The sequence below is a fragment of the Salmo salar genome, chromosome ssa17 (genome assembly GCF_905237065.1).
Source record: "Salmo salar chromosome ssa17, Ssal_v3.1, whole genome shotgun sequence".
Taxonomy (NCBI): domain Eukaryota; kingdom Metazoa; phylum Chordata; class Actinopteri; order Salmoniformes; family Salmonidae; genus Salmo; species Salmo salar.
In genome coordinates this window covers 72,410,832-72,434,491 of record NC_059458.1, presented here as the reverse complement: position 1 = coordinate 72,434,491, position 23,660 = coordinate 72,410,832, and the positions used below count along the sequence as shown (strand labels likewise).

At 44.7% G+C, this 23,660-nt stretch overlaps 2 protein-coding genes across 3 annotated transcripts in view; both read left to right on the top strand.

Annotated features, from left to right (window-relative positions):
* LOC106609777 (smoothened homolog) overlaps positions 1-7,325 on the top strand; it is a 67,857-nt gene extending 60,532 nt beyond the window's left edge. Inside the window, exons 11-12 of the mRNA XM_045700083.1 lie at positions 2,977-3,114; positions 3,450-7,325. Of these exons, the coding sequence (XP_045556039.1) occupies positions 2,977-3,114; positions 3,450-4,069 (758 nt within the window). The 3' untranslated portion in view covers positions 4,070-7,325. The remainder of the gene's footprint in view (positions 1-2,976; positions 3,115-3,449) is intronic.
* A 703-nt stretch (positions 7,326-8,028) lies between these two features.
* Positions 8,029-23,658, top strand: LOC106609779 (low affinity vacuolar monovalent cation/H(+) antiporter-like). 2 transcript variants are annotated; one of them, XM_045700082.1, is made up of 20 exons: positions 8,029-8,276; positions 9,906-10,052; positions 10,367-10,479; positions 10,625-10,730; positions 11,099-11,215; positions 11,348-11,409; positions 12,785-12,937; positions 13,284-13,469; positions 13,609-13,708; positions 14,232-14,373; positions 14,819-15,002; positions 16,266-16,365; positions 19,856-19,974; positions 20,315-20,352; positions 21,005-21,156; positions 21,274-21,413; positions 21,803-21,897; positions 22,654-22,732; positions 22,906-23,014; positions 23,095-23,658. In XM_045700082.1, exons 1-20 carry the CDS (start codon positions 8,207-8,209, stop codon positions 23,166-23,168), a joined length of 2,286 nt encoding a protein of 761 aa, XP_045556038.1. In that variant the 5' UTR covers positions 8,029-8,206; the 3' UTR covers positions 23,169-23,658. The 2 variants fall into 2 exon arrangements, with proteins under 2 accessions (XP_045556038.1, XP_045556037.1); XM_045700081.1 differs by having other exon boundaries at positions 10,364-10,479; positions 23,095-23,656.
* The last annotated feature ends 2 nt before the right edge of the window (positions 23,659-23,660 follow it).

Genomic DNA, 23,660 nt, shown 5'->3' with positions numbered 1-23,660 from the left:
TGGGCCAGTAGGTAAGTCTCCAAAGACCTGGAGATGGAGCTGTCCTTCAGCATGCACACTGTCTCTCATGATGGGCCAGTAGGTAAGTCCCAAAAGACCTGGAGAAGGAGCTGTCCTTCAGCATGCACACTGTCTCCCATGACGGGCCAGTAGGTAAGTCCCCAAAGACCTGGAGAAGGAGCTGTCCTTCAGCATGCACACTGTCTCCCATGATGGGCCAGTAGGTAAGTCCCCAAAGACCTGGAGAAGGAGCTGTCCTTCAGCATGCACACTGTCTCACATGATGGGCCAGTAGGTAAGTCTCCAAAGACCCAGAGAAGGAGCTGTCCTTCAGCATGCACACTGTCTCCCATGATGGGCCAGTAGGTAAGTCCCCAAAGACCTGGAGAAGGAGCTGTCCTTCAGCATGCACACTGTCTCCCATGATGGGCCAGTAGGTAAGTCCCCAAAGACCTGGAGAAGGAGCTGTCCTTCAGCATGCACACTGTCTCCCATGATGGGCCAGTAGGTAAGTCCCCAAAGACCTGGAGAAGGAGCTGTCCAAAAGACTGAATTGGATGCCTCTCAGTGAAATGGCACATTTTAGTGCTGAACTGAAAATTCAAACATTCAAAATACATATTTTTTAATGCAGATGAAATGCCATATTTTTTTCTCATTGAGGAACTCCTGGCTGATATTAATGGAGATTCCACTACGCTTCAATGTTACAACTAGCAGTGAATGTCATTGAGAAGTCTGTCTGACACTAGAAGTGAATGTCATTGAGAAGTCTGTCTGACACTAGCAGTGAATGTCATTGAGAAGTCTGTCTGACACTAGCAGTGAATGTCATTGAGAAGTCTGTCTGACACTAGAAGTGAATGTCATTGAGAAGTCTGTCTGACACTAGCAGTGAATGTCATTGAGAAGTCTGTCTGACACTAGCAGTGAATGTCATTGAGAAGTCTGTCTGACACTAGCAGTGAATGTCATTGAGAAGTCTGTCTGACACTAGCAGTGAATGTCATTGAGAAGTCTGTCTGACACTAGAAGTGAATGTCATTGAGAAGTCTGTCTGACACTAGCAGTGAATGTCATTGAGAAGTCTGTCTGACACTAGCAGTGAATGTCATTGAGAAGTCTGTCTGACACTAGAAGTGAATGTCATTGAGAAGTCTGTCTGACACTAGCAGTGAATGTCATTGAGAAGTCTGTCTGACACTAGAAGTGAATGACATTGAGAAGTCTGTCTGACACTAGCAGTGAATGTCATTGAGAAGTCTGTCTGACACTAGCAGTGAATGACTGAGTCATCAGATAATTTAAGCACTGAGGCGGCTGTGGCCAGCATGCTTGCTTATGTTGGAGGGACTGTATGAACTGTTAGTTATTGGAACACTGCAGGGGACTCCAGGGAGCCTTCTACAATATAAATAACCTCTTTGTGGTTTTTACTGAATGGATAGTAATGGTTGAGCTCTTCTACTATATAATGGATAGTAATGGTTGAGCTCTTCTACTATATAATGGATAGTAATGGTGGAGCTCTTCTACTGTATAATGGATAGTAATGGTGGAGCTCTTCTACTGTATAATGGATAGTAATGGTGGAGCTCTTCTACTGTATAATGGATAGTAATGGTTGAGCTCTTCTACTGTATAATGGATAGTAATGGTGGAGCTCTTCTACTGTATAATGGATAGTAATGGTTGAGCTCTTCTACTGTATAATGGATAGTAATGGTTGAGCTCTTCTACTGTATAATGGATAGTAATGGTTGAGCTCTTCTACTGTATAATGGATAGTAATGGTTGAGCTCTTCTACTGTATAATGGATAGTAATGGTTGAGCTCTTCTACTGTATAATGGATAGTAATGGTGGAGCTCTTCTACTGTATAATGGATAGTAATGGTTGAGCTCTTCTACTGTATAATGGATAGTAATGGTTGAGCTCTTCTACTGTATAATGGATAGTAATGGTTGAGCTCTTCCACTGTATAATGGATAGTAATGGTTGAGCTCTTCTACTGTATAATGGATAGTAATGGTTGAGCTCTTCTACTGTATAATGGATAGTAATGGTTGAGCTCTTCTACTGTATAATGGATAGTAATGGTTGAGCTCTTCTACTATATAATGGATAGTAATGGTGGAGCTCTTCTACTATATAATGGATAGTAATGGTTGAGCTCTACTGTATAATGGATAGTAATGGTTGAGCTCTTCTACTGTATAATGGATAGTAATGGTTGAGCTCTTCTACTGTATAATGGATAGTAATGGTTGAGCTCTTCTACTGTATAATGGATAGTAATGGTTGAGCTCTTCTACTGTATAATGGATAGTAATGGTTGAGCTCTTCTACTGTATAATGGATAGTAATGGTTGAGCTCTTCTACTGTATAATGGATAGTAATGGTTGAGCTCTTCTACTGTATAATGGATAGTAATGGTTGAGCTCTTCCACTGTATAATGGATAGTAATGGTTGAGCTCTTCTACTGTATAATGGATAGTAATGGTTGAGCTCTTCTACTGTATAATGGATAGTAATGGTGGAGCTCTTCTACTGTATAATGGATAGTAATGGTTGAGCTCTTCTACTGTATAATGGATAGTAATGGTTGAGCTCTTCTACTGTATAATGGATAGTAATGGTTGAGCTCTTCTACTGTATAATGAATAGTAATGGTTGAGCTCTTCTACTGTATAATGAATAGTAATGGTTGAGCTCTTCTACTGTATAATGGATAGTAATGGTTGAGCTCTTCTACTGTATAATGGATAGTAATGGTTGAGCTCTTCTACTGTATAATGGATAGTAATGGTTGAGCTCTTCTACTGTATAATGGATAGTAATGGTTGAGCTCTTCTACTGTATAATGGATAGTAATGGTTGAGCTCTACTGTATAATGGATAGTAATGGTTGAGCTCTTCTACTGTATAATGGATAGTAATGGTTGAGCTGTCTTGTCTTCTTTCTCATTGGTAGCTGGCATCAACTTTGACCTGAACGGGGAGCCATCCAACGAGATGTCTTCAGCCTGGGCCCAGCATGTGACCAAGATGGTGGCCAGGAGGGGCGCCATTCTGCCGCAGGACATCTCTGTCACCCCTACAGGGACACCTGGTGAGAGCTGCCACCTGCTTATTGACATTGTCTGACATCTGCACTCTTCCTTGAGTTCATTGCATTTTTTCTTGAAACGATAACAGATCGTAGACAGTTGGATTGGTTAAAGCAATGGGATAAGGCCTTTGCTTTCACTTATCCAGTCATGTACAGATTCAAACAGGGCCTATGTTACTAGCCTGGTTAAGCCAGACTGAATGCTGCACTCACAATGGCAGTATTCAGTATTATATAACCAGGCTACAGAATTGTCAGTTCAGCCACCAGTCTGATTTAATCCTGCTACCATGTTACCACTATGAGTCTGAATCTCACCCTGCTCTTTCACCCAGTTCCACCCCCAGAGGAGAGGAACAAGCTGTGGATGGTGGAGGCGGAGATCTCCCCTGAGATGATGATGAAGAGGAAGAAGAAGAGGAAGAAGAGGAAGGAGGCGCGTCCTCTGGAGGAGCTGGCCGAACACCAGGGCTACCGTCGGCGAGAGTTTGGCACCAGCTCGGGGCCACGGCTACCCAAGCTGCCCGGCCACAGGAGCCTGGTGGCCAATCTGAGGCAGCACCAGGAGGAGGCTGAGGACGTCCTTCCAGGCTCTTACCCTGAGTTTAGGCCCTCTCATCCCCTGCCCGACCAAGAGAGGTACGGAGGAGCCCTGGGGGCCTCCTCTAGCCAGAGGAGCAGGTACCCTGACCTCAACCCCCTCTCCCTCAGTGACCTGCCAGAGGACCTCGGCCTGGGGCCTCGCTGCCGCCCCCAACAACCACCCCCCTCCTTCTGGCAGCCCAATGGAGCATTCCACTACTCCGGGGAGGTGGCGCCTATGGCAGGGGTGTCTGGGAGGACAGACCACGTGGGGAGGTCGCAGGGGGGTCAAAGGAGGGAGGAGTGGGGGCAGATCCACTCTAGAACCAACCTGATGGAGGCGGAGCTTATGGATGCTGACTCTGACTTCTGAGAGCGACCATGTGTGGTTGTGGGGTTTTCATTTTTTTTTTACAGACTGTTAGAGAAAAGTGCTGGATACTTACACTTATGGGGCTCCCTTGTCACTGCCCAACAGTCAAGATGAAACAGGACTCAAGTCAAGTTAATTGGTCAGATCTGTCTCATTTAAAGGGAAGGGCTAAAGGAGAACTGATCAGGCCAAGGGTGAGTTTCATGAAAGCTTCTTGGCTTATGTTCCACTGGGCACGAACTGGTTGAATCAACGTTGTTTCCACGTCATTTCAACCCCCCAAAATCTATGTGATGATGTTGAATCAATGTGGAAAACTGATTGTATTTGAAAAAAGTCATCAACGTAAGGGCATTTCGTATTTTTTTCATCCAACCTTTAAGCTAAATCCAATGAAATAGTGACATTTGTTGTTGATTTCACATTGAATTCACGTTAGTTAACAACTCAACCAGATGTAAATCAGAACTAGACGTTGAACTGACTTCTGTGCCCAGTGGGGTGGCTCTGAATTTCTCTTAACAAATCACAGTAGCTACAGTTTCATAAAAATGTGTTTAAAAACCTATAGCTGCATTTAGACAGGCAGCCTAATTCTTATATTTTTACCACTAATTAGTCTTTTGACCAATCACATCAAATCTTTTCACATCACATCTTTTTCAGAGCTAATCTGATTGGTAAAAAGATCAATTAGTGAAAAAAAGATCAGAATTGGCCTGCCTGTCTAAATAAGCTAAATGAATTGAATAAAGCACTTTTCTGTTCTACAAGTGGTCTGGGTCTATAGTTGTGGAGAGAAATAAAGTACCTCGTTAGCTACAAAGCTTTTGGGAAACACATCCCAGACTAGTCAATGCTGTGTGATTTACCGAAAATAATTCCACTTATGGCATTGGTCAGAAAACGGACATGACCAGCCATGTTGCAACAACTAACTTCTGTTGTCAGAAACATTTAATTGAATGATGGCAGCAGAAGAGGCAGCTCAACTCTGAACGAATTGGATGACGGTCACCATCACTGACATGATCCCGGGTCACTTTGTCTTGGATCAGATATCACTCTTGTTGATTTCAGTCTCATAGCCATTCATTCATTATATGACTTCCAAGACTCTTCCAGGGATCTTATCGTTCACTGAGTCAGTTCATGCATCATAGGGTTTATGTAAGTAGTGTAAAGTGGCTTCCTTTCCTTGTCTCTTGTCTACGTCGTCGCTGACTTTAGAAAACTGGACCTGTGAAAACGAATTCCATGTAGGCGTTCTCCATATTGCTTTCAACTAGCCTGTGTTAATAACAGAATATTACTAGATCTGTAACGATGGAGAGGAAGCCACTTCAGATGATTGACATGCAGCCTCATCTGATGCAGAAACCATCAGGCTCTGGAAGTTCCATGTCTTTCTATATCTTTGTCAACTTGTAGTCTGTACTTTTGTCACAAAAATATAGAACTGTTTTTATATTGCCTGGTGCAATCACACAAAAGTGAGCTTTTTTCACCTGAGGAGAAAGAGAATTGATTAGGTTTTTACATCAGTGGAAATTAAATACACAACTGAGTGGGAATCAATCATTTCATTTCTTGAAAGTGTTCTTGCACATGTTAGCTACATCAGTTAAATTGTTACGTTTTTTTCCCCTGTACAATTGTATTAAAAAGGGTTATTTTTTTACTGTAGTATATAGTATTTCCACATGATTTGTTACTCTATTGTACAGCAGTGCTTGACTTGGACTGAAATACAGTAGGTGCCGGTACTCATTTTACATGCTGGTACTGTTTATATTTATGTGCAGGAGCTCCACAATACTTTTCAGCTAATATTCTAGAAGAAGAACAGGAGCACAAGCAGTAGAAAATGTGAGTTGCCGGTACTCAGCTCCGGTGAGCTCCTGCCCAAGTTAAGCATACGTATAGACTACCTTGGATATACTTTGTTGAGTTCTGTGTTTTTATTGTATAGGACAGTGCTATATATTGCGTCATGTTGTCCTAGAGTTGAGCAAAACACCTTTATTCTCTTTGCTTGTAATTATCTGCTACAATTTCTAAATGCACGTGTTGTGCTTCTCTCTATGTGTAGTGCACCTGTTCATTTATTGGGACCGAGGACGCAGTGGAGGCTGCTGAGGGGAGGACGGCTCATAATAATGGCTGGAACGGAGCAAATGAAATGGCATCAAACACATTTAATACCGTTCCGCTAATTCCGCTCCAGCCATTACCACAAGCCTGTCCTTCTCAATTAAGGTGCCACCAACCTCCTGTGCAAGGATGCAGCATACTTGTACAATTCTAAGTTGTTATACTGTATGTTTGGTTGTTTATCTGTGCTGAGGTACATTACAGATTTGCTCAGCAAAAGGGAAAAGTCACTGAAGCTCGTGATGTAGTTGTACCGATGCTGTAACCAAAGTATTTTAGTATTAGTGTCTTTGCGTCACACTCACAACAGAATAAAGATGGTGCCGAACTACAGATGTAAAATCTTAATTTTATTCAACCTGTTGCAGGAAAAATTAAAACTTGTACTGCATTTGAGGTTTAAAACGGTTTCTGAAGTTTGTAATTTCCACTTTGACTTGATTTTCGCTTACAAAAAATGGATCAACCGCTACAAAAATGGTCATTAATTATAATCCACATAACTCACATTTCCTGTTGCTGCAGGATTATGTTTCTGCTGTAGCAAACTGGCTCAAATTAAGATCCTACATCTGTAGTGTCAATGTTATGATAGTCCTATTAGCTAATGTGTATCAGATTATTTATAAAATGTCCATGTCTGGAAGATAAATTAAGCAAGCTGTAAAGCGCTGCAATGAAAATAACACTGTAACATTTGTTTAATACATTTGGACATTTCTTGCACCATCAGTGCAAACGAATGTAATTTCTGTTAAAAAAATATATTTTGTGAAAAGACAAGGAATCTATCAAGTGTATATGACATCAACTGTAATATTTCTCATGTTGGATACTGACCAGCCAGTTTATTCCAGGGGAAGTTAACCCTGCTATACTTTGAGGTATTGTGAACGTTCTCAGAGTTTTATTTTGTTGTCAAAGATAGTTAAATACAGTCCATCTCTTTGTGGGTTCTTTATATTGGCAAAATCCATTTCCCTATTGTATATGTAGCTTACTGCTGTTTCTCTCCACACTCATATCTTGAACACAGAATTGTATTACTTTGATCATGAAGCTGTATTTTTGTATAATTATGTAAATAAAAGGAAACCTAGAATTCTGGTGTTGTTGTTTTTTGATTTATTTATTGAGATTTGTGAATAAAACATATTTCTAGTGTTGATGGTCCTTAGTTCTGTTGTCCTACACTTGTTGGAATAATGTTTCCTTTCACATATAGTTTTTAGGTCTCCACCCAGTATGAAATGTTATTATCCTTGGTAAAGTAAATAGGCCAGGGATAAGCAACTGGCCACTTTTGAAAGTCCTTGATCAATTTCCCCCCAAAAATACAATTAAAAAAAAAATTCGCTCGGGGTCTCAATTTACTGCTGCAAGTTAGAATAGTAGAATACAAAAGGTGCAATTTCGAAATTTGGTTGGGCATCAACAGTTTTTCTCTTGTTAGCACAGTCACGGATAGTCAGTCAATTAGCCCACCATGTCAGCTAACATTTTTTAGATTGCGAAATTAGTTTAGCGTCCAGCTGACCCAACTTGGTTCATGGTCGAATTACCAACAGGGGCCCCATTGATTGTGTTAGTCTGTCTCACTCAGATATTATATTAAAAACTTCAAACAACTGCCCCCACCCAAATCAATGTTGGCCATCCCTGAAATAGACAGAATGACAGAAAACACATATTATTCAATAGAACACATTTCATCAAAAACAGCGTAAATTATGAATTGGATTTTCAAACAAAGTTGTTTTATATTAGAATGGGCACAGGACATGACACAGTCACTACACATCCCAGAATGCAGTCGATGGAGAAGGACAAGATATGAGGATGATCTACAATTCCCACGAGTTGTTTGGAGACATGCATGTATGTCATCAATGGTTAGGAAGCGCACAGAGAACCGCTGAGGAAGGGCATTGACTTGATTAAACCGGCGTGGTATTAGCTCTATGGGAATTATAATCAATAATAATGTCCAACATTAAAGCGCCTATTGTTGATACGGAGAGGTGTAGGCGGAGGTCTACGGCTGAAAGTTCAGGTAAGAACAAATCGTAAACGTTCCTTCTATCAATCTCCGCGGTTTGTTTAACATGCGATAATCGTGCGTTTGCAACAAATGTTGTATCGTACATAGACACAGCTCTCAAGGTAAACTTTGGCATTTGTTTTGTAAATTTCATAGAAGGTTCGACATTTTGAAAAGCCTATATTTGTGCCTTGTCAGTTAGTGTTCAATAGTTAACTTTGATTAAACGCACCTGTGTATGGGTAGGCTGCTTTCCTTCTATTTCCACAATATTTAATTTGTGCGGAGGAGCCCCTAAATAATGTTTTACACTTAATGTAGTTAGGATAACCAGGCCTCACAAACCTGTTTACTAATAGGTGAGAAACTATTCAGTTCCTGTGACGTACATCTGAAAACTGCTTGATAATTTGCTCAGACCCCCAATATGGATTTCTGTTCACAGATATTGGAACCAGATTCTGAAAATAGTGTATGGACTCTTATTACCAGAGAGATTGTAGGCTACGCTGTACTATTACCTAAGTCAGGGTTCCCCAAACTCGGTCCTGGGGCCCCCCTGGGTGCACGTTTTGGTGTTTGCCCTACACAGCTTATTAAAATAACCAACTCATCATCAAGCTTTGATCATTTGAATGAGCTGTGTAGTGCTACAGTAGGGCACAACTAAAACGTGCACCCAGGGGGCGCCCAGGACCGAGTTTGGGAAATCCTGACTTATGCTACAGTAGTGGTAAGATTACGACAACATGAGGAGGAAAGCTGAGGACGAATGCTTTCACTAAATTTGTATTTAATTGAAAATATTATCAATCTGCTTTCTCTCAGATTATGAGAACTGTGAGTCTATTGATTGACTGGCCCGTCTCATAATTGAAGTTGCATGAAGACGATGTCACATGTTGATAAAGAATCCCTTCCCTTTGTTCAGTTAGGAGTCTTGGGACAGTGATGCTCATCTTAAATCCTGTGGAGATTCAGTTTAGGGAATGTCAGGTCAGGAGAGAGCGTTGGATTTACAAGTACTTGTTGCTCTCTGGATTTTCCATGTATGACCATTTCAATCTCTCTGAATTGAATTTAGAAAACGCTGCTCGTCCTTTTTAAAAGACATGAAGTTGTAAAGTTATCTTGCTCCCCTGTCAAAGTGGTAAACCTTCAGAGGCAACATTTCTGTGCATCGTCATAGTGCTTGTTAAATCCACTAACGTTTGAAATCCATAGGTAATGTCATCAGTCTCACCAGTATCCCTGCACTGAAGAATTGGGTGTCGCTGCATGTGACTGTCAGGAGCTTTTCGTTAGTCACGCACTGACTTGACGGGTTTAGTGCATTGGTCCACACAGGTCTCACATGACCTAACCAACTGGGATCCAGAGTTGTTCCTGATGAGGAAAAACTCCTGGCCCTAGTTATGCCATATGGATTCTGTTTGTCTAACAATGTTGAGTTTAGTTCTCTGGGGGATACATTTATTAGTAGGTATCATTTTATTCTGAACGTTTTATGCAAGTTTACCTGCATCTTCTCAGATGTCATTTGTTACCCTACACAAGTTATGTTGATGAATAAACACTTCTAATAATGGAGACGTTTAAGGGTAGGTTATGTTTCATATAAATGTTTGTTTGTCCCCTCAGATACCCAATGGGACCATGACCCCAGGGTCTACCGCCGTACATCCCAGTGTGACAGACTGTGTGTGGACATTGGCAGCCATGTGGCCGAGACCCCCTCCCCAGATGTCTCCCACCAATACACCCCCAAATGCTTGTCTGCACACAAAGGTGAGGGTACAGCCTGTCCTGGCAGCACATAGTCACAACCAACACTGACTGTTTGCTAAAGTACCCATGGATGCTCTGTACAACCGATAGCATTGGTGTAATTTAGTTTTTTGGGCTGGCTAAGCTCTACACCTTTGGGAGAAACAAGATTCATGAAATTCTGCTATATCAAATCATTTTTAAATGTCCATATGTTAGTGTGTGATACTTCATGGAAGACCTCTCATCCATTTTTCTTGTCTTACTTTTTTCCTCGTCTTGGCCGGACCATTTCATCCATTTGTTTGGTAACTTGGTGTCTGTTCCCTCAGGAGGCAGTACTCCTTGTCACTATGGGGAAGAGGTTTGGCAGGATGGCTCGAGCTTGAGGACCACCATCCGAGCGGAGAATGAAGTAGAGGCAAACAAACTGGCCAACAACTACAGGGTGGGTGGGGTGTTGGACACATCGGAGAAAAAAAAGCCTGGCAGTTTTTGTCTTCCATGTAAAACAGTTATAATTTGAATGATTTACAAAATATCCCTTCAACTTGGAAGTGATGGTGTGTCTGGTTGTGTGTGCACATGTTCAGTTTGGCTTCAGAAAGTGGAAGAGTCACGTGACTGAGAGGCCCATCGAGGACAGGTCGGACATTGTGAGGGAGCTCTACTCGGAGCTAAACTTTGTCAGACCCCAAGGTTAGTGTCTGTCCTCCTGCTCCTAATTCACTTGCCCCCTGCGGAACCTCTAATATGACGATCATTAGAAAAGGTGCGGGTTGTGTTCAGTAGTCACCAAACGGAGATAGTACCTCCCTGTTTCGGGGACAGTTATCTGAACATGTCCAATAAGAAATGTTGTTTTTTTTGTTTTCCGTGGCAACGTTTTTTAAAACATTTAACTACCATGTGCCCTAATGAACATGATCATGGCTTGATGTGAATCATTTTCTAAATGTTTGAGGGAAAAATACTCAAGATTGTAGTGTTCTATAGCTATAGAGTAGACACTATATGTTGATGAAAAGAATACACTGCCATTTTTTTTTTAATCTCTTTGATTTCAGGTTCATTGATCACTTGTGGAAACATGGCATACTTGATTTTATTTGGATGGTGGATCTCTTTAGCCTACCTCTTGGTCTCTGTCCTAATGTTTCTGACCATCATTGGAGTTCCTTATGGTAAGAACCCCTTTCATGTAATACACACATTATTTTAATGTTCTTTTAAATAAAATCTGTATTACTTTACGTCGGGATGACATAAATCTGAATTTCAATTCTAATATTTTGGGGTCTCAAATCTTATTTCAGGGAAGCTGTGTTGGAAGTTATCATGCTACTTTCTGTGGCCATTTGGGAAGTCCATACTAAAGGTAACAGTTATGACAGTGGTTGATTATGCTATTGTCTTGGCTCGTTCTCCATTGATTATTGCCTGGTCAGTGTGACGTTTAGCCTGGAGGAACCAGCTTGATCGCTGTGTTCATCATTCTCCTTGCTCCTCATATACCGTTACAACAACTAGGTCCAACAACTCAACAAATATAACTAAAGACTTGAACACCCAGCTATATTCATGGTCTGGTTAGAAGTGTGTGCAATTGTCACCTCAATACTGTCACTCTCTGGGCCCCATTTTAATGGTGTTGTAGTCAAACTGATGGTCCTGATACTATTGCTTAGTGTTGGTTGGAGTTTATCAATAAGGTTTAATCATGTATTAAGGCTCTTATTGACGTTAGGTCTAATCAGACAATACAGATGTTGTTTTTACTTCCATCGCTCTCTTGCTTCCATTCTCTCCTTCGCTCCCTCGCCCATCCCGCTCTCTCCTTCGCTCCCTCGCCCATCCCGCTCTCTCCTTCGCTCCCTCGCCCATCCCGCTCTCTCCTTCGCTCCCTCGCCCATCCCGCTCTCTCCTTCGCTCCCTCGCCCATCCCGCTCTCTCCTTCGCTCCCTCGCCCATCCCGCTCTCTCCTTCGCTCCCTCGCCCATCCCGCTCTCTCCTTCGCTCCCTCGCCCATCCCGCTCTCTCCTTCGCTCCCTCGCCCATCCCGCTCTCTCCTTCGCTCCCGCGCCCATCCCGCTCTCTCCTTCGCTCCCTCGCCCATCCCGCTCTCTCCTTCGCTCCCTCGCCCATCCCGCTCTCTCCTTCGCTCCCTCGCCCATCCCGCTCTCTCCTTCGCTCCCTCGCCCATCCCGCTCTCTCCTTCGCTCCCTCGCCCATCCCGCTCTCTCCTTCGCTCCCGCGCCCATCCCGCTCTCTCCTTCGCTCCCTCGCCCATCCCGCTCTCTCCTTCGCTCCCTCGCCCATCCCGCTCTCTCCTTCGCTCCCTCGCCCATCCCGCTCTCTCCTTCGCTCCCTCGCCCATCCCGCTCTCTCCTTCGGCTCCCTCGCCCATCCCGCTCTCTCCTTCGCTCCCTCGCCCATCCCGCTCTCTCCTTCGCTCCCTCGCCCATCCCGCTCTCTCCTTCGCTCCCGCGCCCATCCCGCTCTCTCCTTCGCTCCCGCGCCCATCCCGCTCTCTCCTTCGCTCCCGCGCCCATCCCGCTCTCTCCTTCGCTCCCGCGCCCATCCCGCTCTCTCCTTCGCTCCCTCGCCCATCCCGCTCTCTCCTTCGCTCCCTCGCCCATCCCGCTCTCTCCTTCGCTCCCGCGCCCATCCCGCTCTCTCCTTCGCTCCCGCGCCCATCCCGCTCTCTCCTTCGCTCCCATCCCGCTCTCTCCTTCTTTCACCTGGATGTTTAGCCCAGAAGCCTGGTCAGGCGATGCTGTGTGAAGTTCCCTCACTGCGAGGCCATCCCAGAGGAATCTGACTCAAAGGAGGTGAAGGAGTCTACACCCCTGCTCATGCCCCCTTCTGTCCCCATCGAGGTCCCCCCACAACGGACGCGTTACTGGGTGAGTCTTGTCCCCTCACCTATCGCCTCAACCCCTGTGTGGGCTAATATTTTCTCAAATAATATTTATGTCAAAAGTTATATCCTTATAAGCGTATGTTGTTTTCCTTATGTGGATTGCGATGGAATGTGTTTGGTTTAGTTTGTTCAGACTAACAAGTTATCAATCTCTAAACTCAATCTGAGTGCCTGATTGGCTGCTCTGTTTTCAAGCTTTTGCCAAGACCATTTCATAACCAGTACTTTTTCACATCTGTCCCCGCTGTGTGTGTGCACGTGCTTTTGTTTGTGTTTGCATGTGTGTCTGTGCCTGCCTGGTCTCCTGTGCTGTGCCCTGCTGGGTGCAGTGTCGTGTCAGTACCTATGTGTGGTTGTTGCTAGGCTACCCTCTCCTGGGGCTGATCCACGGCCTGGCCTGCTTCCTCTCCTGGATCCTGGTCTTCACCATCCCCGTGGCCAAGATGAACGCCCGCACCCTGGCCATCATCCTCCTCATGCCCCCCGAGGACGTCCACATCCACCGGCTGAAAAAGGTGGACGCGCTCATCAAGATCTTCCCCTTCCATGTCGTGTTGACAATGCCACCGTGTTTTTTAAAGGAATCCTTTTCCTTGATTTGGAAATGTATAATTTAACAATTGCTTTGCTATTTTTTTTCTGTCTCTTTTGCAGCCGCAAGGGTGTGAGAGCCAAGTGCTTCTCTGTTGCTACCACGCCTTCAACTGGTACTACTACAAATACACCTTGGACGGAATCAATGTGTTCGCTGTCAGTATCCTTTAACAGACCATTATGGTTGTGATTATCTGTCACCTGACTCATGTCAGTGAACTGGTGGTGGCGTTCCAGGTCGTCTTTATGCAGTCACACGGCTTAGATGATCAGACCTGGAGAAGTGTTTCGTGTCCTAGGAACCACATTCATTTGCTATAGAGATATTATGAGTTGGGCAGTGTGACTACAAAAAAGATGACCTGGAACACCACCAAGAACCTAATGGAATGTCCTGCAAGTTGCACCTTTTACCCTGTCCAGCAGGGGTCAGCATTTCTGCTTAGTGGTTCTTTACAGTGCATCACCAATTGGCATCAGACAATCAGCAGGTTTGAGGGAATCAGTTTAAGCAAAAATAAGTATAAAATCATTAATTTGGTTCACACAATAAGTAGTTAGTTAGGATGCAAGGTTATTTATAGATCTGTGATTCTGCAATGTATTTGATATCCAACACAGCGCTGTAGACTTTCCATTCCAGTTGACCCACTGGTGATCCTTAAAGCAATGTGCCCACCCAGACCTGCTGCCCCTGGTCATCACAACCCTGGTGGTCGGCTACGTGGACACAGAGAACCAGTTTGTCAGCTCGGAGGCCAAGTTCGCTGCTGCCGTCAGCTCCATCATCCCACTGTCCTATTACATTGGCATGGGCATCGCCAGGTAAGACCCCCCCCCCCCCCCGTCTGCTCTGCCAACATGGGCAAAATACCAGAACCACAGTAAGAGGCTAGCTTGGAGTCAAATTGTTCTCATTGTTTTGAACAGATGTTAAATCCACATAATGACGTGCTTGTGCTCCGACAAGGCCCTCTGAATAGAATCACCCCTGAGGCTGGTTGATGGTTGTTAAATTTGGTGGTGGTAAAATTTGGCGTTAGTAGTTAAAATGGTACATCTCGCTGCAGTATCTCAGCCCAGAGTAACACGCTGTCTGCCTCTCTGCAGTATCTCAGCCCAGAGTAACACGCTGTCTGCCTCTCTGCAGTATCTCAGCCCAGAGTAACACGCTGTCTGCCTCTCTGCAGTATCTCAGCCCAGAGTCACACGCTGTCTGTCTCTCTGCAGTATCTCAGCCCAGAGTCACACGCTGTCTGTCTCTCTGCAGTATCTCAGCCCAGAGTAACTTTGCGGTGGGAGCAGTGGTGAACGCCACGTTTGGCTCCATCACAGAGATGACCTTCTACATCACTGCCCTGCTGAGGGGTCACAAGGCCGGCACCAAGTGCTATGAGGAGATCGTCAAGGCCGCTCTCACTGGAACCCTGCTGGGCTGTATTCTCTTTATCCCAGTGAGTGGCACCTAGACACACACAGGCATCTCACTGATATACACAAAAACATTACCCTCGAAGACTGACACACAACCACCAGTGTTTACTTTCTCAACAATAATAGTGACTAAAATATTACTCAAACACCTACTTTTCAGTGGCAATTTATGAGACTATATAACTGACTAAATAGACCCAGAAAACTAGAACTAAGGAAAATGTTCTATTCTGCAGTGGAACAGATGCGCCACACACAGCCTAGCCTACGCGGACTGGGATATGTTCAGGTGAGCTGCGGGGGAGCAAGCGATGTGTGTGGCCAGATAGGCGCAGCTCCGTCTCCGCTTATACACATCACGCAGGCGACTCTCTTTCTTCCCTGTAGCTAACCAGTCACCACCAGCCTTCTAATTACATAGGTACCCTTTGTCTGGTTAAAAAACACAAGATGCTTCATGAAATGTAAAAACAGTAGCAGCTTTAAGTTGAATAGTAGACCAACAGTCTAGCTATGTTTTTCTCTCCCTTCAGTATAGAATTATTTTTGAATTTGTAGACTCGCTCAACCTATCGCACTTTCCCCACTGCATTTCATAGCCCGGTTCTGTAGCCAACATACTAGCCACTTCTCCTTATTTTCCTCAGAGAAAATGGTTTGATTTTAGCCCTTACCGTTAAAAAGATATGACCCCTAATACCGTCGCTACGCATTTTACATTTATAAATCATCGCGGGCCGTTCTTAAACTAGGCTACTTGCAGACCAGACTGTTAACCATTTGTTTAGGCTACACCTTGTTCAGTCATGTTACCTCATTAGCTAGCTATAGCCAACCACCTGGGGCACGTTCAGCAGGATGCAACGTTTTGGAACGTTCAGGTAGAAATATGCTATGTAGAACAAACATGCCTCTCTGACATAAGGGATAACGTCGGCTCTATTCATGGTATTTTTTTATCTGCAATGTTTTCAACTGAATGTGGCCCTGGTAACATTACCAGTAGCCTATATGCAAACATTTGGTGGCACAGAAAGGAAAACGGATAGCAAACAATTTGAGTAAATCCCTCTTGCCACTACACTATATCTGACTGGTTAAATAACTTTATTTTGACTTAATGTGGACCCAGCACTTGGACCAGAACTCGAACACGGGGACTGGGATTTCAGCCGTAAGAGACTCTGAATTTCACTTGGCCTTGAGCACAGGGGACTTGTGACTGGAGGTTTAGTGACTGGAGGTTTAGTGACTGGACTACATCATGTCTCCTGTCTACCCAGGGTATCAGCATGATCATCGGGGGCTTTAAACACAGGGAGCAGAGGTTCAACAGCCGCTCTGCAGGGGTCAGCTCAGCCCTGCTCTTCATATCAGTAGGAGGTAAGAGCGTGAACACGCATGCACAGATGCGTAAGCACACACAAAGAAACACGTCTGTGTGCACACAGGCAAGTCTCTCGAGATATACTGTCTGACTCTGTAAAGCCAGTTGGGTTCTCAGTACATCGCGCCGAGATGTACTCTCCGGGTGGAGGTATATGTTTTATGATTAACGACTTATGGTGTAACTGACTTATGGTGTAACATACAGGAACTCAAGTCCTTCTGTTCACCCAACCTAGAATATCTCACAATCAAATGCTATCTCCCAAAAGAGTTTTCGTCAATAATAGCCACAGCGGTCTACATCCCCCCTCAAGCTGATACCACAACGGCCCTCAAAGAACTTCCCTGGACTTTATGCAAAGTGGAAACCACATATCCTGAGGCTGAATTTATTGTAGCTGGGGATTTTAACAAAGCAAATTTGAGGAAAAGGCTCCCGAAATTCGATCAACACATTGATTGTTGTACTCGTGCTGCTAAAACTCTCCACCATTGTTATACTACCTTCCAGAATGCATATAAGGCCCTCCATTCGGCAAATCAGACCACGATTCCATCTTGCTCCTCCCCTCCTATAGGCAGAAACTCAAACAGGGAGCACCCGTGGTAACGACTATTCAATGCTGGTCTGACCAATCGAAATCCACGCTCCAAGATTGTTTTGATCACGCAGACTGGGATATGTTCAGAGTAGCTTCAGAAGGATAATACAGTGCCACCGACACGGCCCGCTATCAAGGACTGTGGGCTCTCCTTTTCTGTGGCTGACGTGTGTAAGACATTTAAGCGTGTTAACCCTCGCAAGGCTTCCGGCCCAGATGGTATCTCTAGCTGCGTCCTCAGAGCATGTGCAGACCAGCTGGCTGGTGTGTTTACAGATATATTCAATCTCTTCCTATCCCAGTCTGTTGTCCCCACATGCTTCAAGATGGCCACCGTTGTCCCTGTACCTAAGAAAGCAAAGGTAATTGAACTAAATGACTATCTGTCATCATGAAGTGCTTTGAGAGACTAGTCCAGGATCATATCACCTCTACCTTACCTGCCACCCTAGACCCACTACAACTTGCTTACTGCCCCAATAGGTCCACAGATGACGCAATTGCCACCACACTGCCCTGTCCAATCTGGACAAGAGGCATACCTATGTAAGAATTCTGTTTATTGACTATAGCTCAGCATTCACCCCCATAGTACCCTTAACTCATCATCAAGCTCGAGGCCCTGGGTCTGAGCCCCGCCCTGTGCAACTGGGTCCTGGACTTCCTGACGGGTCGCCCCACAAGGGTGCGTGCTCAGCTCCCTCCTGTACTCCCTGTTCACCCATGACTGCGTGGCCATGCACGCCTCCAACTCGATCATCAAGTTTGCAGACGACACAACAGTAGTAGGCTTGATTACCAGCAACGATGAGACCGCCTACAGGGAGGTGAGGGCTCTGGGAGTGTGGTGCCAGGAAAATAACCTCTCACTCAATGTCAACAAAACTAAGGAGGTTGGACTTCAGGAAACAGCAGAGGGAGCACCCCGCTATCCACATCGATGGGACTGCAGTGAAGAAGGTGGAAAGCTTCAAGTTTCTGAAATGGTCCACCCACAATGACGGTGTGGTGAAGAAGGTGCAACAGGGCCTCTTCAACCTCGGGAGGCTGAAGAAATTTGTCTGAACACCTAAAACCCTCACAAACTTTTACAAATGCACAATCGAGAGCATCCTGTCGGGCTGTATCCACCGCCTTGTACGGCAACTGCACCGCCTACAACCGCAAAGCTCTCCAGAGGGTGTTGCGGCCTGCCCAACGCATTCCTGGGGGCAAACTTCCTGCCCTCCTGGACACGTACAGCACCCAATGCCATAGGAATGCCAAAAAGATCATCAAGGACATTAACCACCCGAGCCACTGTCTGTTCACCCCGCTATCATCCAGAAGGTGAGGTCAGTACAGGTGCATCAATGCTGGGACTGGGAGACAAACTGTTTTTCAATCTCAAGGCCATCAGGCTGCTAAACAGCCATCACTAGCACATCAGAGGCGACTGCCTGTAGACATAGATTAGAGATCACTGGCCACTTTTATAAATCGATCACTCATCTCATATGTACAGTCGTGGCCAAAAGTTTTGAGAATGACACAAATATTAATTTTCACAGTCTGCTGCCTCAGTTTGTATGATGGCAATTTGCATATACTCAAATGTTATGAAGAGTGAGCAAATGAATTGCAAAGTCCCTCTTTGCCATGCAAATGAACTGAATCCCCCCAAAACATTTCCACTGCATTTCAGCCCTGCCACAAAAGGACCAGCTGACATCATGTCAGTGATTCTCTCGTTAACACAGGTGTGTGTTGACGAGGACAAGGCTGGGAGATCACTCTGTCATGCTGATTGAGTTGGAATAACAGACTGGAAGCTTGAAAAGGAGGGTGGTGCTTGGAATCATTGTTCTTCCTCTGTCAATCATGGTTACCTGCAAGGAAACACGTGTCGTCATCATTGCTTTGCACAAAAAGGGCTTCACAGGCAAGGATATTGCTGCTAGTAAGATTGCACCTAAATCAACCATTAATCGGATCGTCAAGAACTTCAAGGAGAGCGGTTCAATTGTTGTGAAGAAGGCTTCAGGGCGCCCAAGAAAGTACAGCAAGTGCCAGGACCGTTTCCTAAAGTTGATTCAGCTGCGGGATCGGGACACCACCAGTACAGAGCTTGCTCAGGAATGGCAGCAGGCAGGTGTGAGTGCATCTGCACGCACAGGGAGGCGAAGCCTTTTGGAGGATGGCCTGGTGTCAAGAAGGGCAGCAAAGAAGCCGCTTCTCTCCAGGAAAAACATCAGGGACAGACTGATGTTCTGCAAAAGGTACAGGGATTGGACTGCTGAGGACTGGGATAGTCATTTTCTCTGATGAATCCCCTTTCCGATTGTTTGGGGCATCTGGAAAAAACCTTGTCCGGAGAAGACCAGGTGAGCGCTACCATCAGTCCTGTGTCAACACTGCAAATATTGACTCTTGTAATTATACTTCAGTATTCCATAGTAACATCTGACAAAAATATCTGAACACACTGAAGCAGCGAACTTTGTGGAAATTAATATTTGTGTTATTCTCAAAACTTTTGGCCACAACTGTATAAACTGCGCTCCACACTATTCTACGGTATCTTAGTCACTTTAATTGTGTGTAAATATTGCATCACCCATCTCATATGAATATACTGTATTCTATACTATGCCACTGTATCTTAGTCCAATGCTGCTCTGACATGTATGTATACATTCTTAATCCATTCCTTACTTAGATTTACGTTTATTTTGGGTAAATGTTGTGAAACTGTTAGATATCACTGTACTGTCAACTAGAAGCACAAGCATTTTGCTACACCCGCAATATCTGCTAAACATGTGACCAATAAAATTTGATTTGAAGTCTGAACACACACGCACATCCACGAACAAGTTCACACACTTTGTTCTGTCCCGCAGGTGTATTTGCCCCAACCCTGTTCTCCAAGGCCTACGGTAGCCTGGTGTGTGCGGGCTGCTCCAGCTCTCCAGCCAACACCAGCGGGCCCTTTACCTGTATGGACTGCCACTATGACATGGTTAGTACCTACGTCTCCTGTTCACCTGCTGCATCATCATTATGAACTATTACATTGGCTGTGCTGCGTCTCAGGGTCAAATAATACTTGATTGAGCTTACCTGGAGCAATGGAACCAATGACCCAGTGGCCAAAAGGGTTAACCCTAACCCATCCATCTGGTATTCCAGACAGGCTTCATTCAAGTATTTGATTGAAAACAAGTATGATTTGAAGCCATGTCTGTAGTGTAGTGACTACTGCGGAAGTGTGTTATGAGGAGTGTTATGAGGGGTGTTTGTGGGTAGCCCCAAATGCTTAAGCATGTATTAAACTAAAGCCATATTATGTTTCTCAACAGAGTGGAAGTTACGAACCCTTATATCTCAGACACATTGAGTAAGTTCCAATAAAATACCCATTCTGTCCCATGGTTTGTTGGTGTTACCAGTCAGTAGGCCTGCTACGCTGTAGTTACTTGCTGTATGGCTTGTTTTCCAGTCAGTAGGCCTGCTACTCTGTAGTTACTTGCTGTATGGCTTGTTTTCCAGTCAGTAGGCCTGCTACGCTGTAGTTACTTGCTGTATGGCTTGTTTTCCAGTCAGTAGGCCTGCTACTCTGTAGTTACTTGCTGTATGGCTTGTTTTCCAGTCAGTAGGCCTGCTACTCTGTAGTTACTTGCTGTATGGCTTGTTTTCCAGTCAGTAGGCCTGCTACTCTGTAGTTACTTGCTGTATGGCTTGTTTTCCAGTCAGTAGGCCTGCTACTCTGTAGTTACTTGCTGTATGGCTTGTTTTCCAGTCAGTAGGCCTGCTACGCTGTAGTTACTTGCTGTATGGCTTGTTTTCCAGTCAGTAGGCCTGCTACGCTGTAGTTACTTGCTGTATGGCTTGTTTTCCAGTCAGTAGGCCTGCTACGCTGTAGTTACTTGCTGTATGGCTTGTTTTCCAGTCAGTAGGCCTGCTACGCTGTAGTTACTTGCTGTATGGCTTGTTTTCCAGTCAGTAGGCCTGCTACGCTGTAGTTACTTGCTGTATGGCTTGTTTTCCAGGCCTCTGGTATACACCATCTCCGTGTTGCTGCCCTCCGCCTACCTGATCGGCCTCATCTTCACACTGAAGACCCACTCCCACATCTATGACATCCAAGTCAGTGACGGGCACGACCACCACCAGGGTCAGTGCCCACCGGAGGGCGCCAGCGGTGAGCCCACCAACCACAAACAATTTTTGTGGTGTTGTGGTTATATAGTAGACAGGAACTGGAATGTGTGATACTTCATTGTATTGGTTTCTATTGTTTGTTTGTGTGTGTGTGTAGGTGGTCACGGCACGGTCGTCCACTGGTCCAGGTTGAGGGCTCTGTCTGTGCTGATCATGGCCACGCTGTTAATGGCTGCCTGTGCCGACCTCACCACGGAGCACATCAAACCCATCCTCGACCACTCCGCCATCTCCCAGGTACGCCCACACCTCAGCCATGTTCATTAGGGCACAGCGTAGAAAAATGTTATGCAACAGAAAATAAACATTTGCGTTTGTTATTGGATAGGTTCAGATGGTACGTCCCCGTTTCACTCCATTCTGAACCTCTTCCTTCCTTTTCATGCCCATTGACCAACCGAGACCATACCCAGGGGAATATGATACGATTCGTGTAATTGGGTAGAAAATGTCTCTGGAAAGCTCATTATTGAAAGCCCCTGTCATTTTATAAAACAGAATTTTACACGCATGATGCGACCTGCTGTTCAGGATAAGCATAAGGATAGCCAAACAACTTTTAAAATGTGTTATGTCCTGACTATGTAAAGGCTAGTGCAATGTGTCACTGTCTGTCATTCCTGCAGTATTTCATCGGTGTGACCGTGTTGGCGATGGTGCCAGAAATTCCTGAGATCTTCAACGGAATCCAGTTTGCCCTGCAGAATAACATCAGTCTCAGGTAAGCCACTTCAAGCTCTGACACTGCGTTTTCACTCTCCTGATGGATCTTGTCTCGTCATGCATAACCTAGTATCTCTAGACAGACCGGTTGCCTTCCACAATGTACCAATGTTCAAGCATACACTGTACATAGGGGCAGCAGGTACCCTAGTGGTAAGGGCATTGGGCCAGTAATCGAAAGGTTGCTAGATCGAATCCCCGAGCTGACATGGTAAAAATCCATTGTTCTGCTCCTGAACAAGGCAGTTAACCCACTGTTCCGAGGCCGTCATTATAAATTAAGAATTTGTTCTTAACTGACTTGCCTAGTTAAATAAATAAAACATAAACCAACGTCAGTTTGGCAGAGAGGAAAGGGTGGATGGAGTTGAGCACCGGGAAATCCATCCAGAACCCACCCGTAAACATTTCTGGTAGCTAGCTTGGAGCTTGCGAAAGATATTTTACACTCCCAATGTGTATTTCTCCAGTGACTAATAGTATTACAAGCTTACAACAACCACTGACTGGCTGTGGCTAAAATTAGCCTAGCTGTCCACGTCCGCGTTGTGTGTCCGCCTCTGTCATGTTTCCGAGGGGATTGTTTTTAAGCCCCACCTACCCAAACTCGTTGTTTGTTGAGAGAGTTGTCTGTCTGAAGATCACCCTTATCAAATTGGCCATGAAAATCTGACATGATTCCCAGAGCAAGTGCTGTTGCCCCCCTAGGCCCGGGGTTTCCGAGAACTGTAACCTGACTTTGATTTGTCTGCAGCTTGGAGGTGGGAAACTGCATAGCAGTGCAAGTCTGCATGATTCAGATTCCCTTACTCATCTTGTTCAACACTTTTTATGTAAGTCGTTTTAAATCTTTATCTGCATTGTGATTAATTGCATCAGATGTGCACTTTATCAATATAATTGTCAGTATCTCACTTGTTTCTGTACATAAAGCCTCAGGTTTTGATCGTAGACTGTAGTGGTCAGTGAGAAGATCCCATCAAACAGGACTCCATCTCTTTTCCAGGATGTGGGATTTGTGCTCCTGTTCAGTGACTTGCATCTTTGGGCCAGCATCTTTAGTGTGATTGTGGTCAACTACATTTTCATGGATGGCAAGTCTGACTACTTTCAGGGTAAGTTGTTGTGCTTGGTTCGCATTGCTATGCCGGATATCACGGATTAGACTGAATTCCAACCTCTGTTTCCTTTTCAGGGACTGCTTTGGTGGTGGTTTACCTCATTCTACTGGCGTTGTACTTTTTCGCCCCATCGCCCCGCGCCTGTTGAACTGCTCCGCAAAGAACAAACTTCAACTCCTAGAGTCCTTTCAGTCACTATTTACAGGAGCTGCCTTGTCGAGTTATATTCTGTCTTTCAGTCGTATTCATAAGGGCTTGCAGCGGGAAGTCCAGGTAGTCCCTCCCTGTTGCAATCTGTTTTCTTCCATTTGTGCCTAATGAACATGTCCCAGTTCTGGGCATCAATGGCCCTTTATTTGCATTATGATTTCAAAATTAACATTCCTTCTATTTAAGCACTGCACATTCTGGGGTTTATGTAAACTATATGTAGAAGATGTGTGTTTTCAGTAGGATTTTGGTAGATTAAAATGCATATGTTAAAGCAGGGTATGTTTAATATTGAATTTATAAAGTGGTCACAATAGTGCTTCACATTCATTTGGGTTTGGGTATTAAGCTGAAGCTTAAGAAATCTACACATGGTGTAATGCTAGGATTTGTATGGAGAAAAGTACAAATTTACTGCCACTTTCTTGAC

Coding starts and splice junctions, on each gene's coding strand:
- LOC106609779 (XM_045700081.1), top strand. CDS start 8,207: ATGTCCAACATTAAAGCGCCTATTGTTGATACGGAGAGGTGTAGGCGG. Junction 8,277..9,905: donor GTCTACGGCTGAAAGTTCAG/GTAAGAACAAAT, acceptor TTGTCCCCTCAG/ATACCCAATGGGACCATGAC. Junction 21,157..21,273: donor CCCACCGGAGGGCGCCAGCG/GTGAGCCCACCA, acceptor GTGTGTGTGTAG/GTGGTCACGGCACGGTCGTC.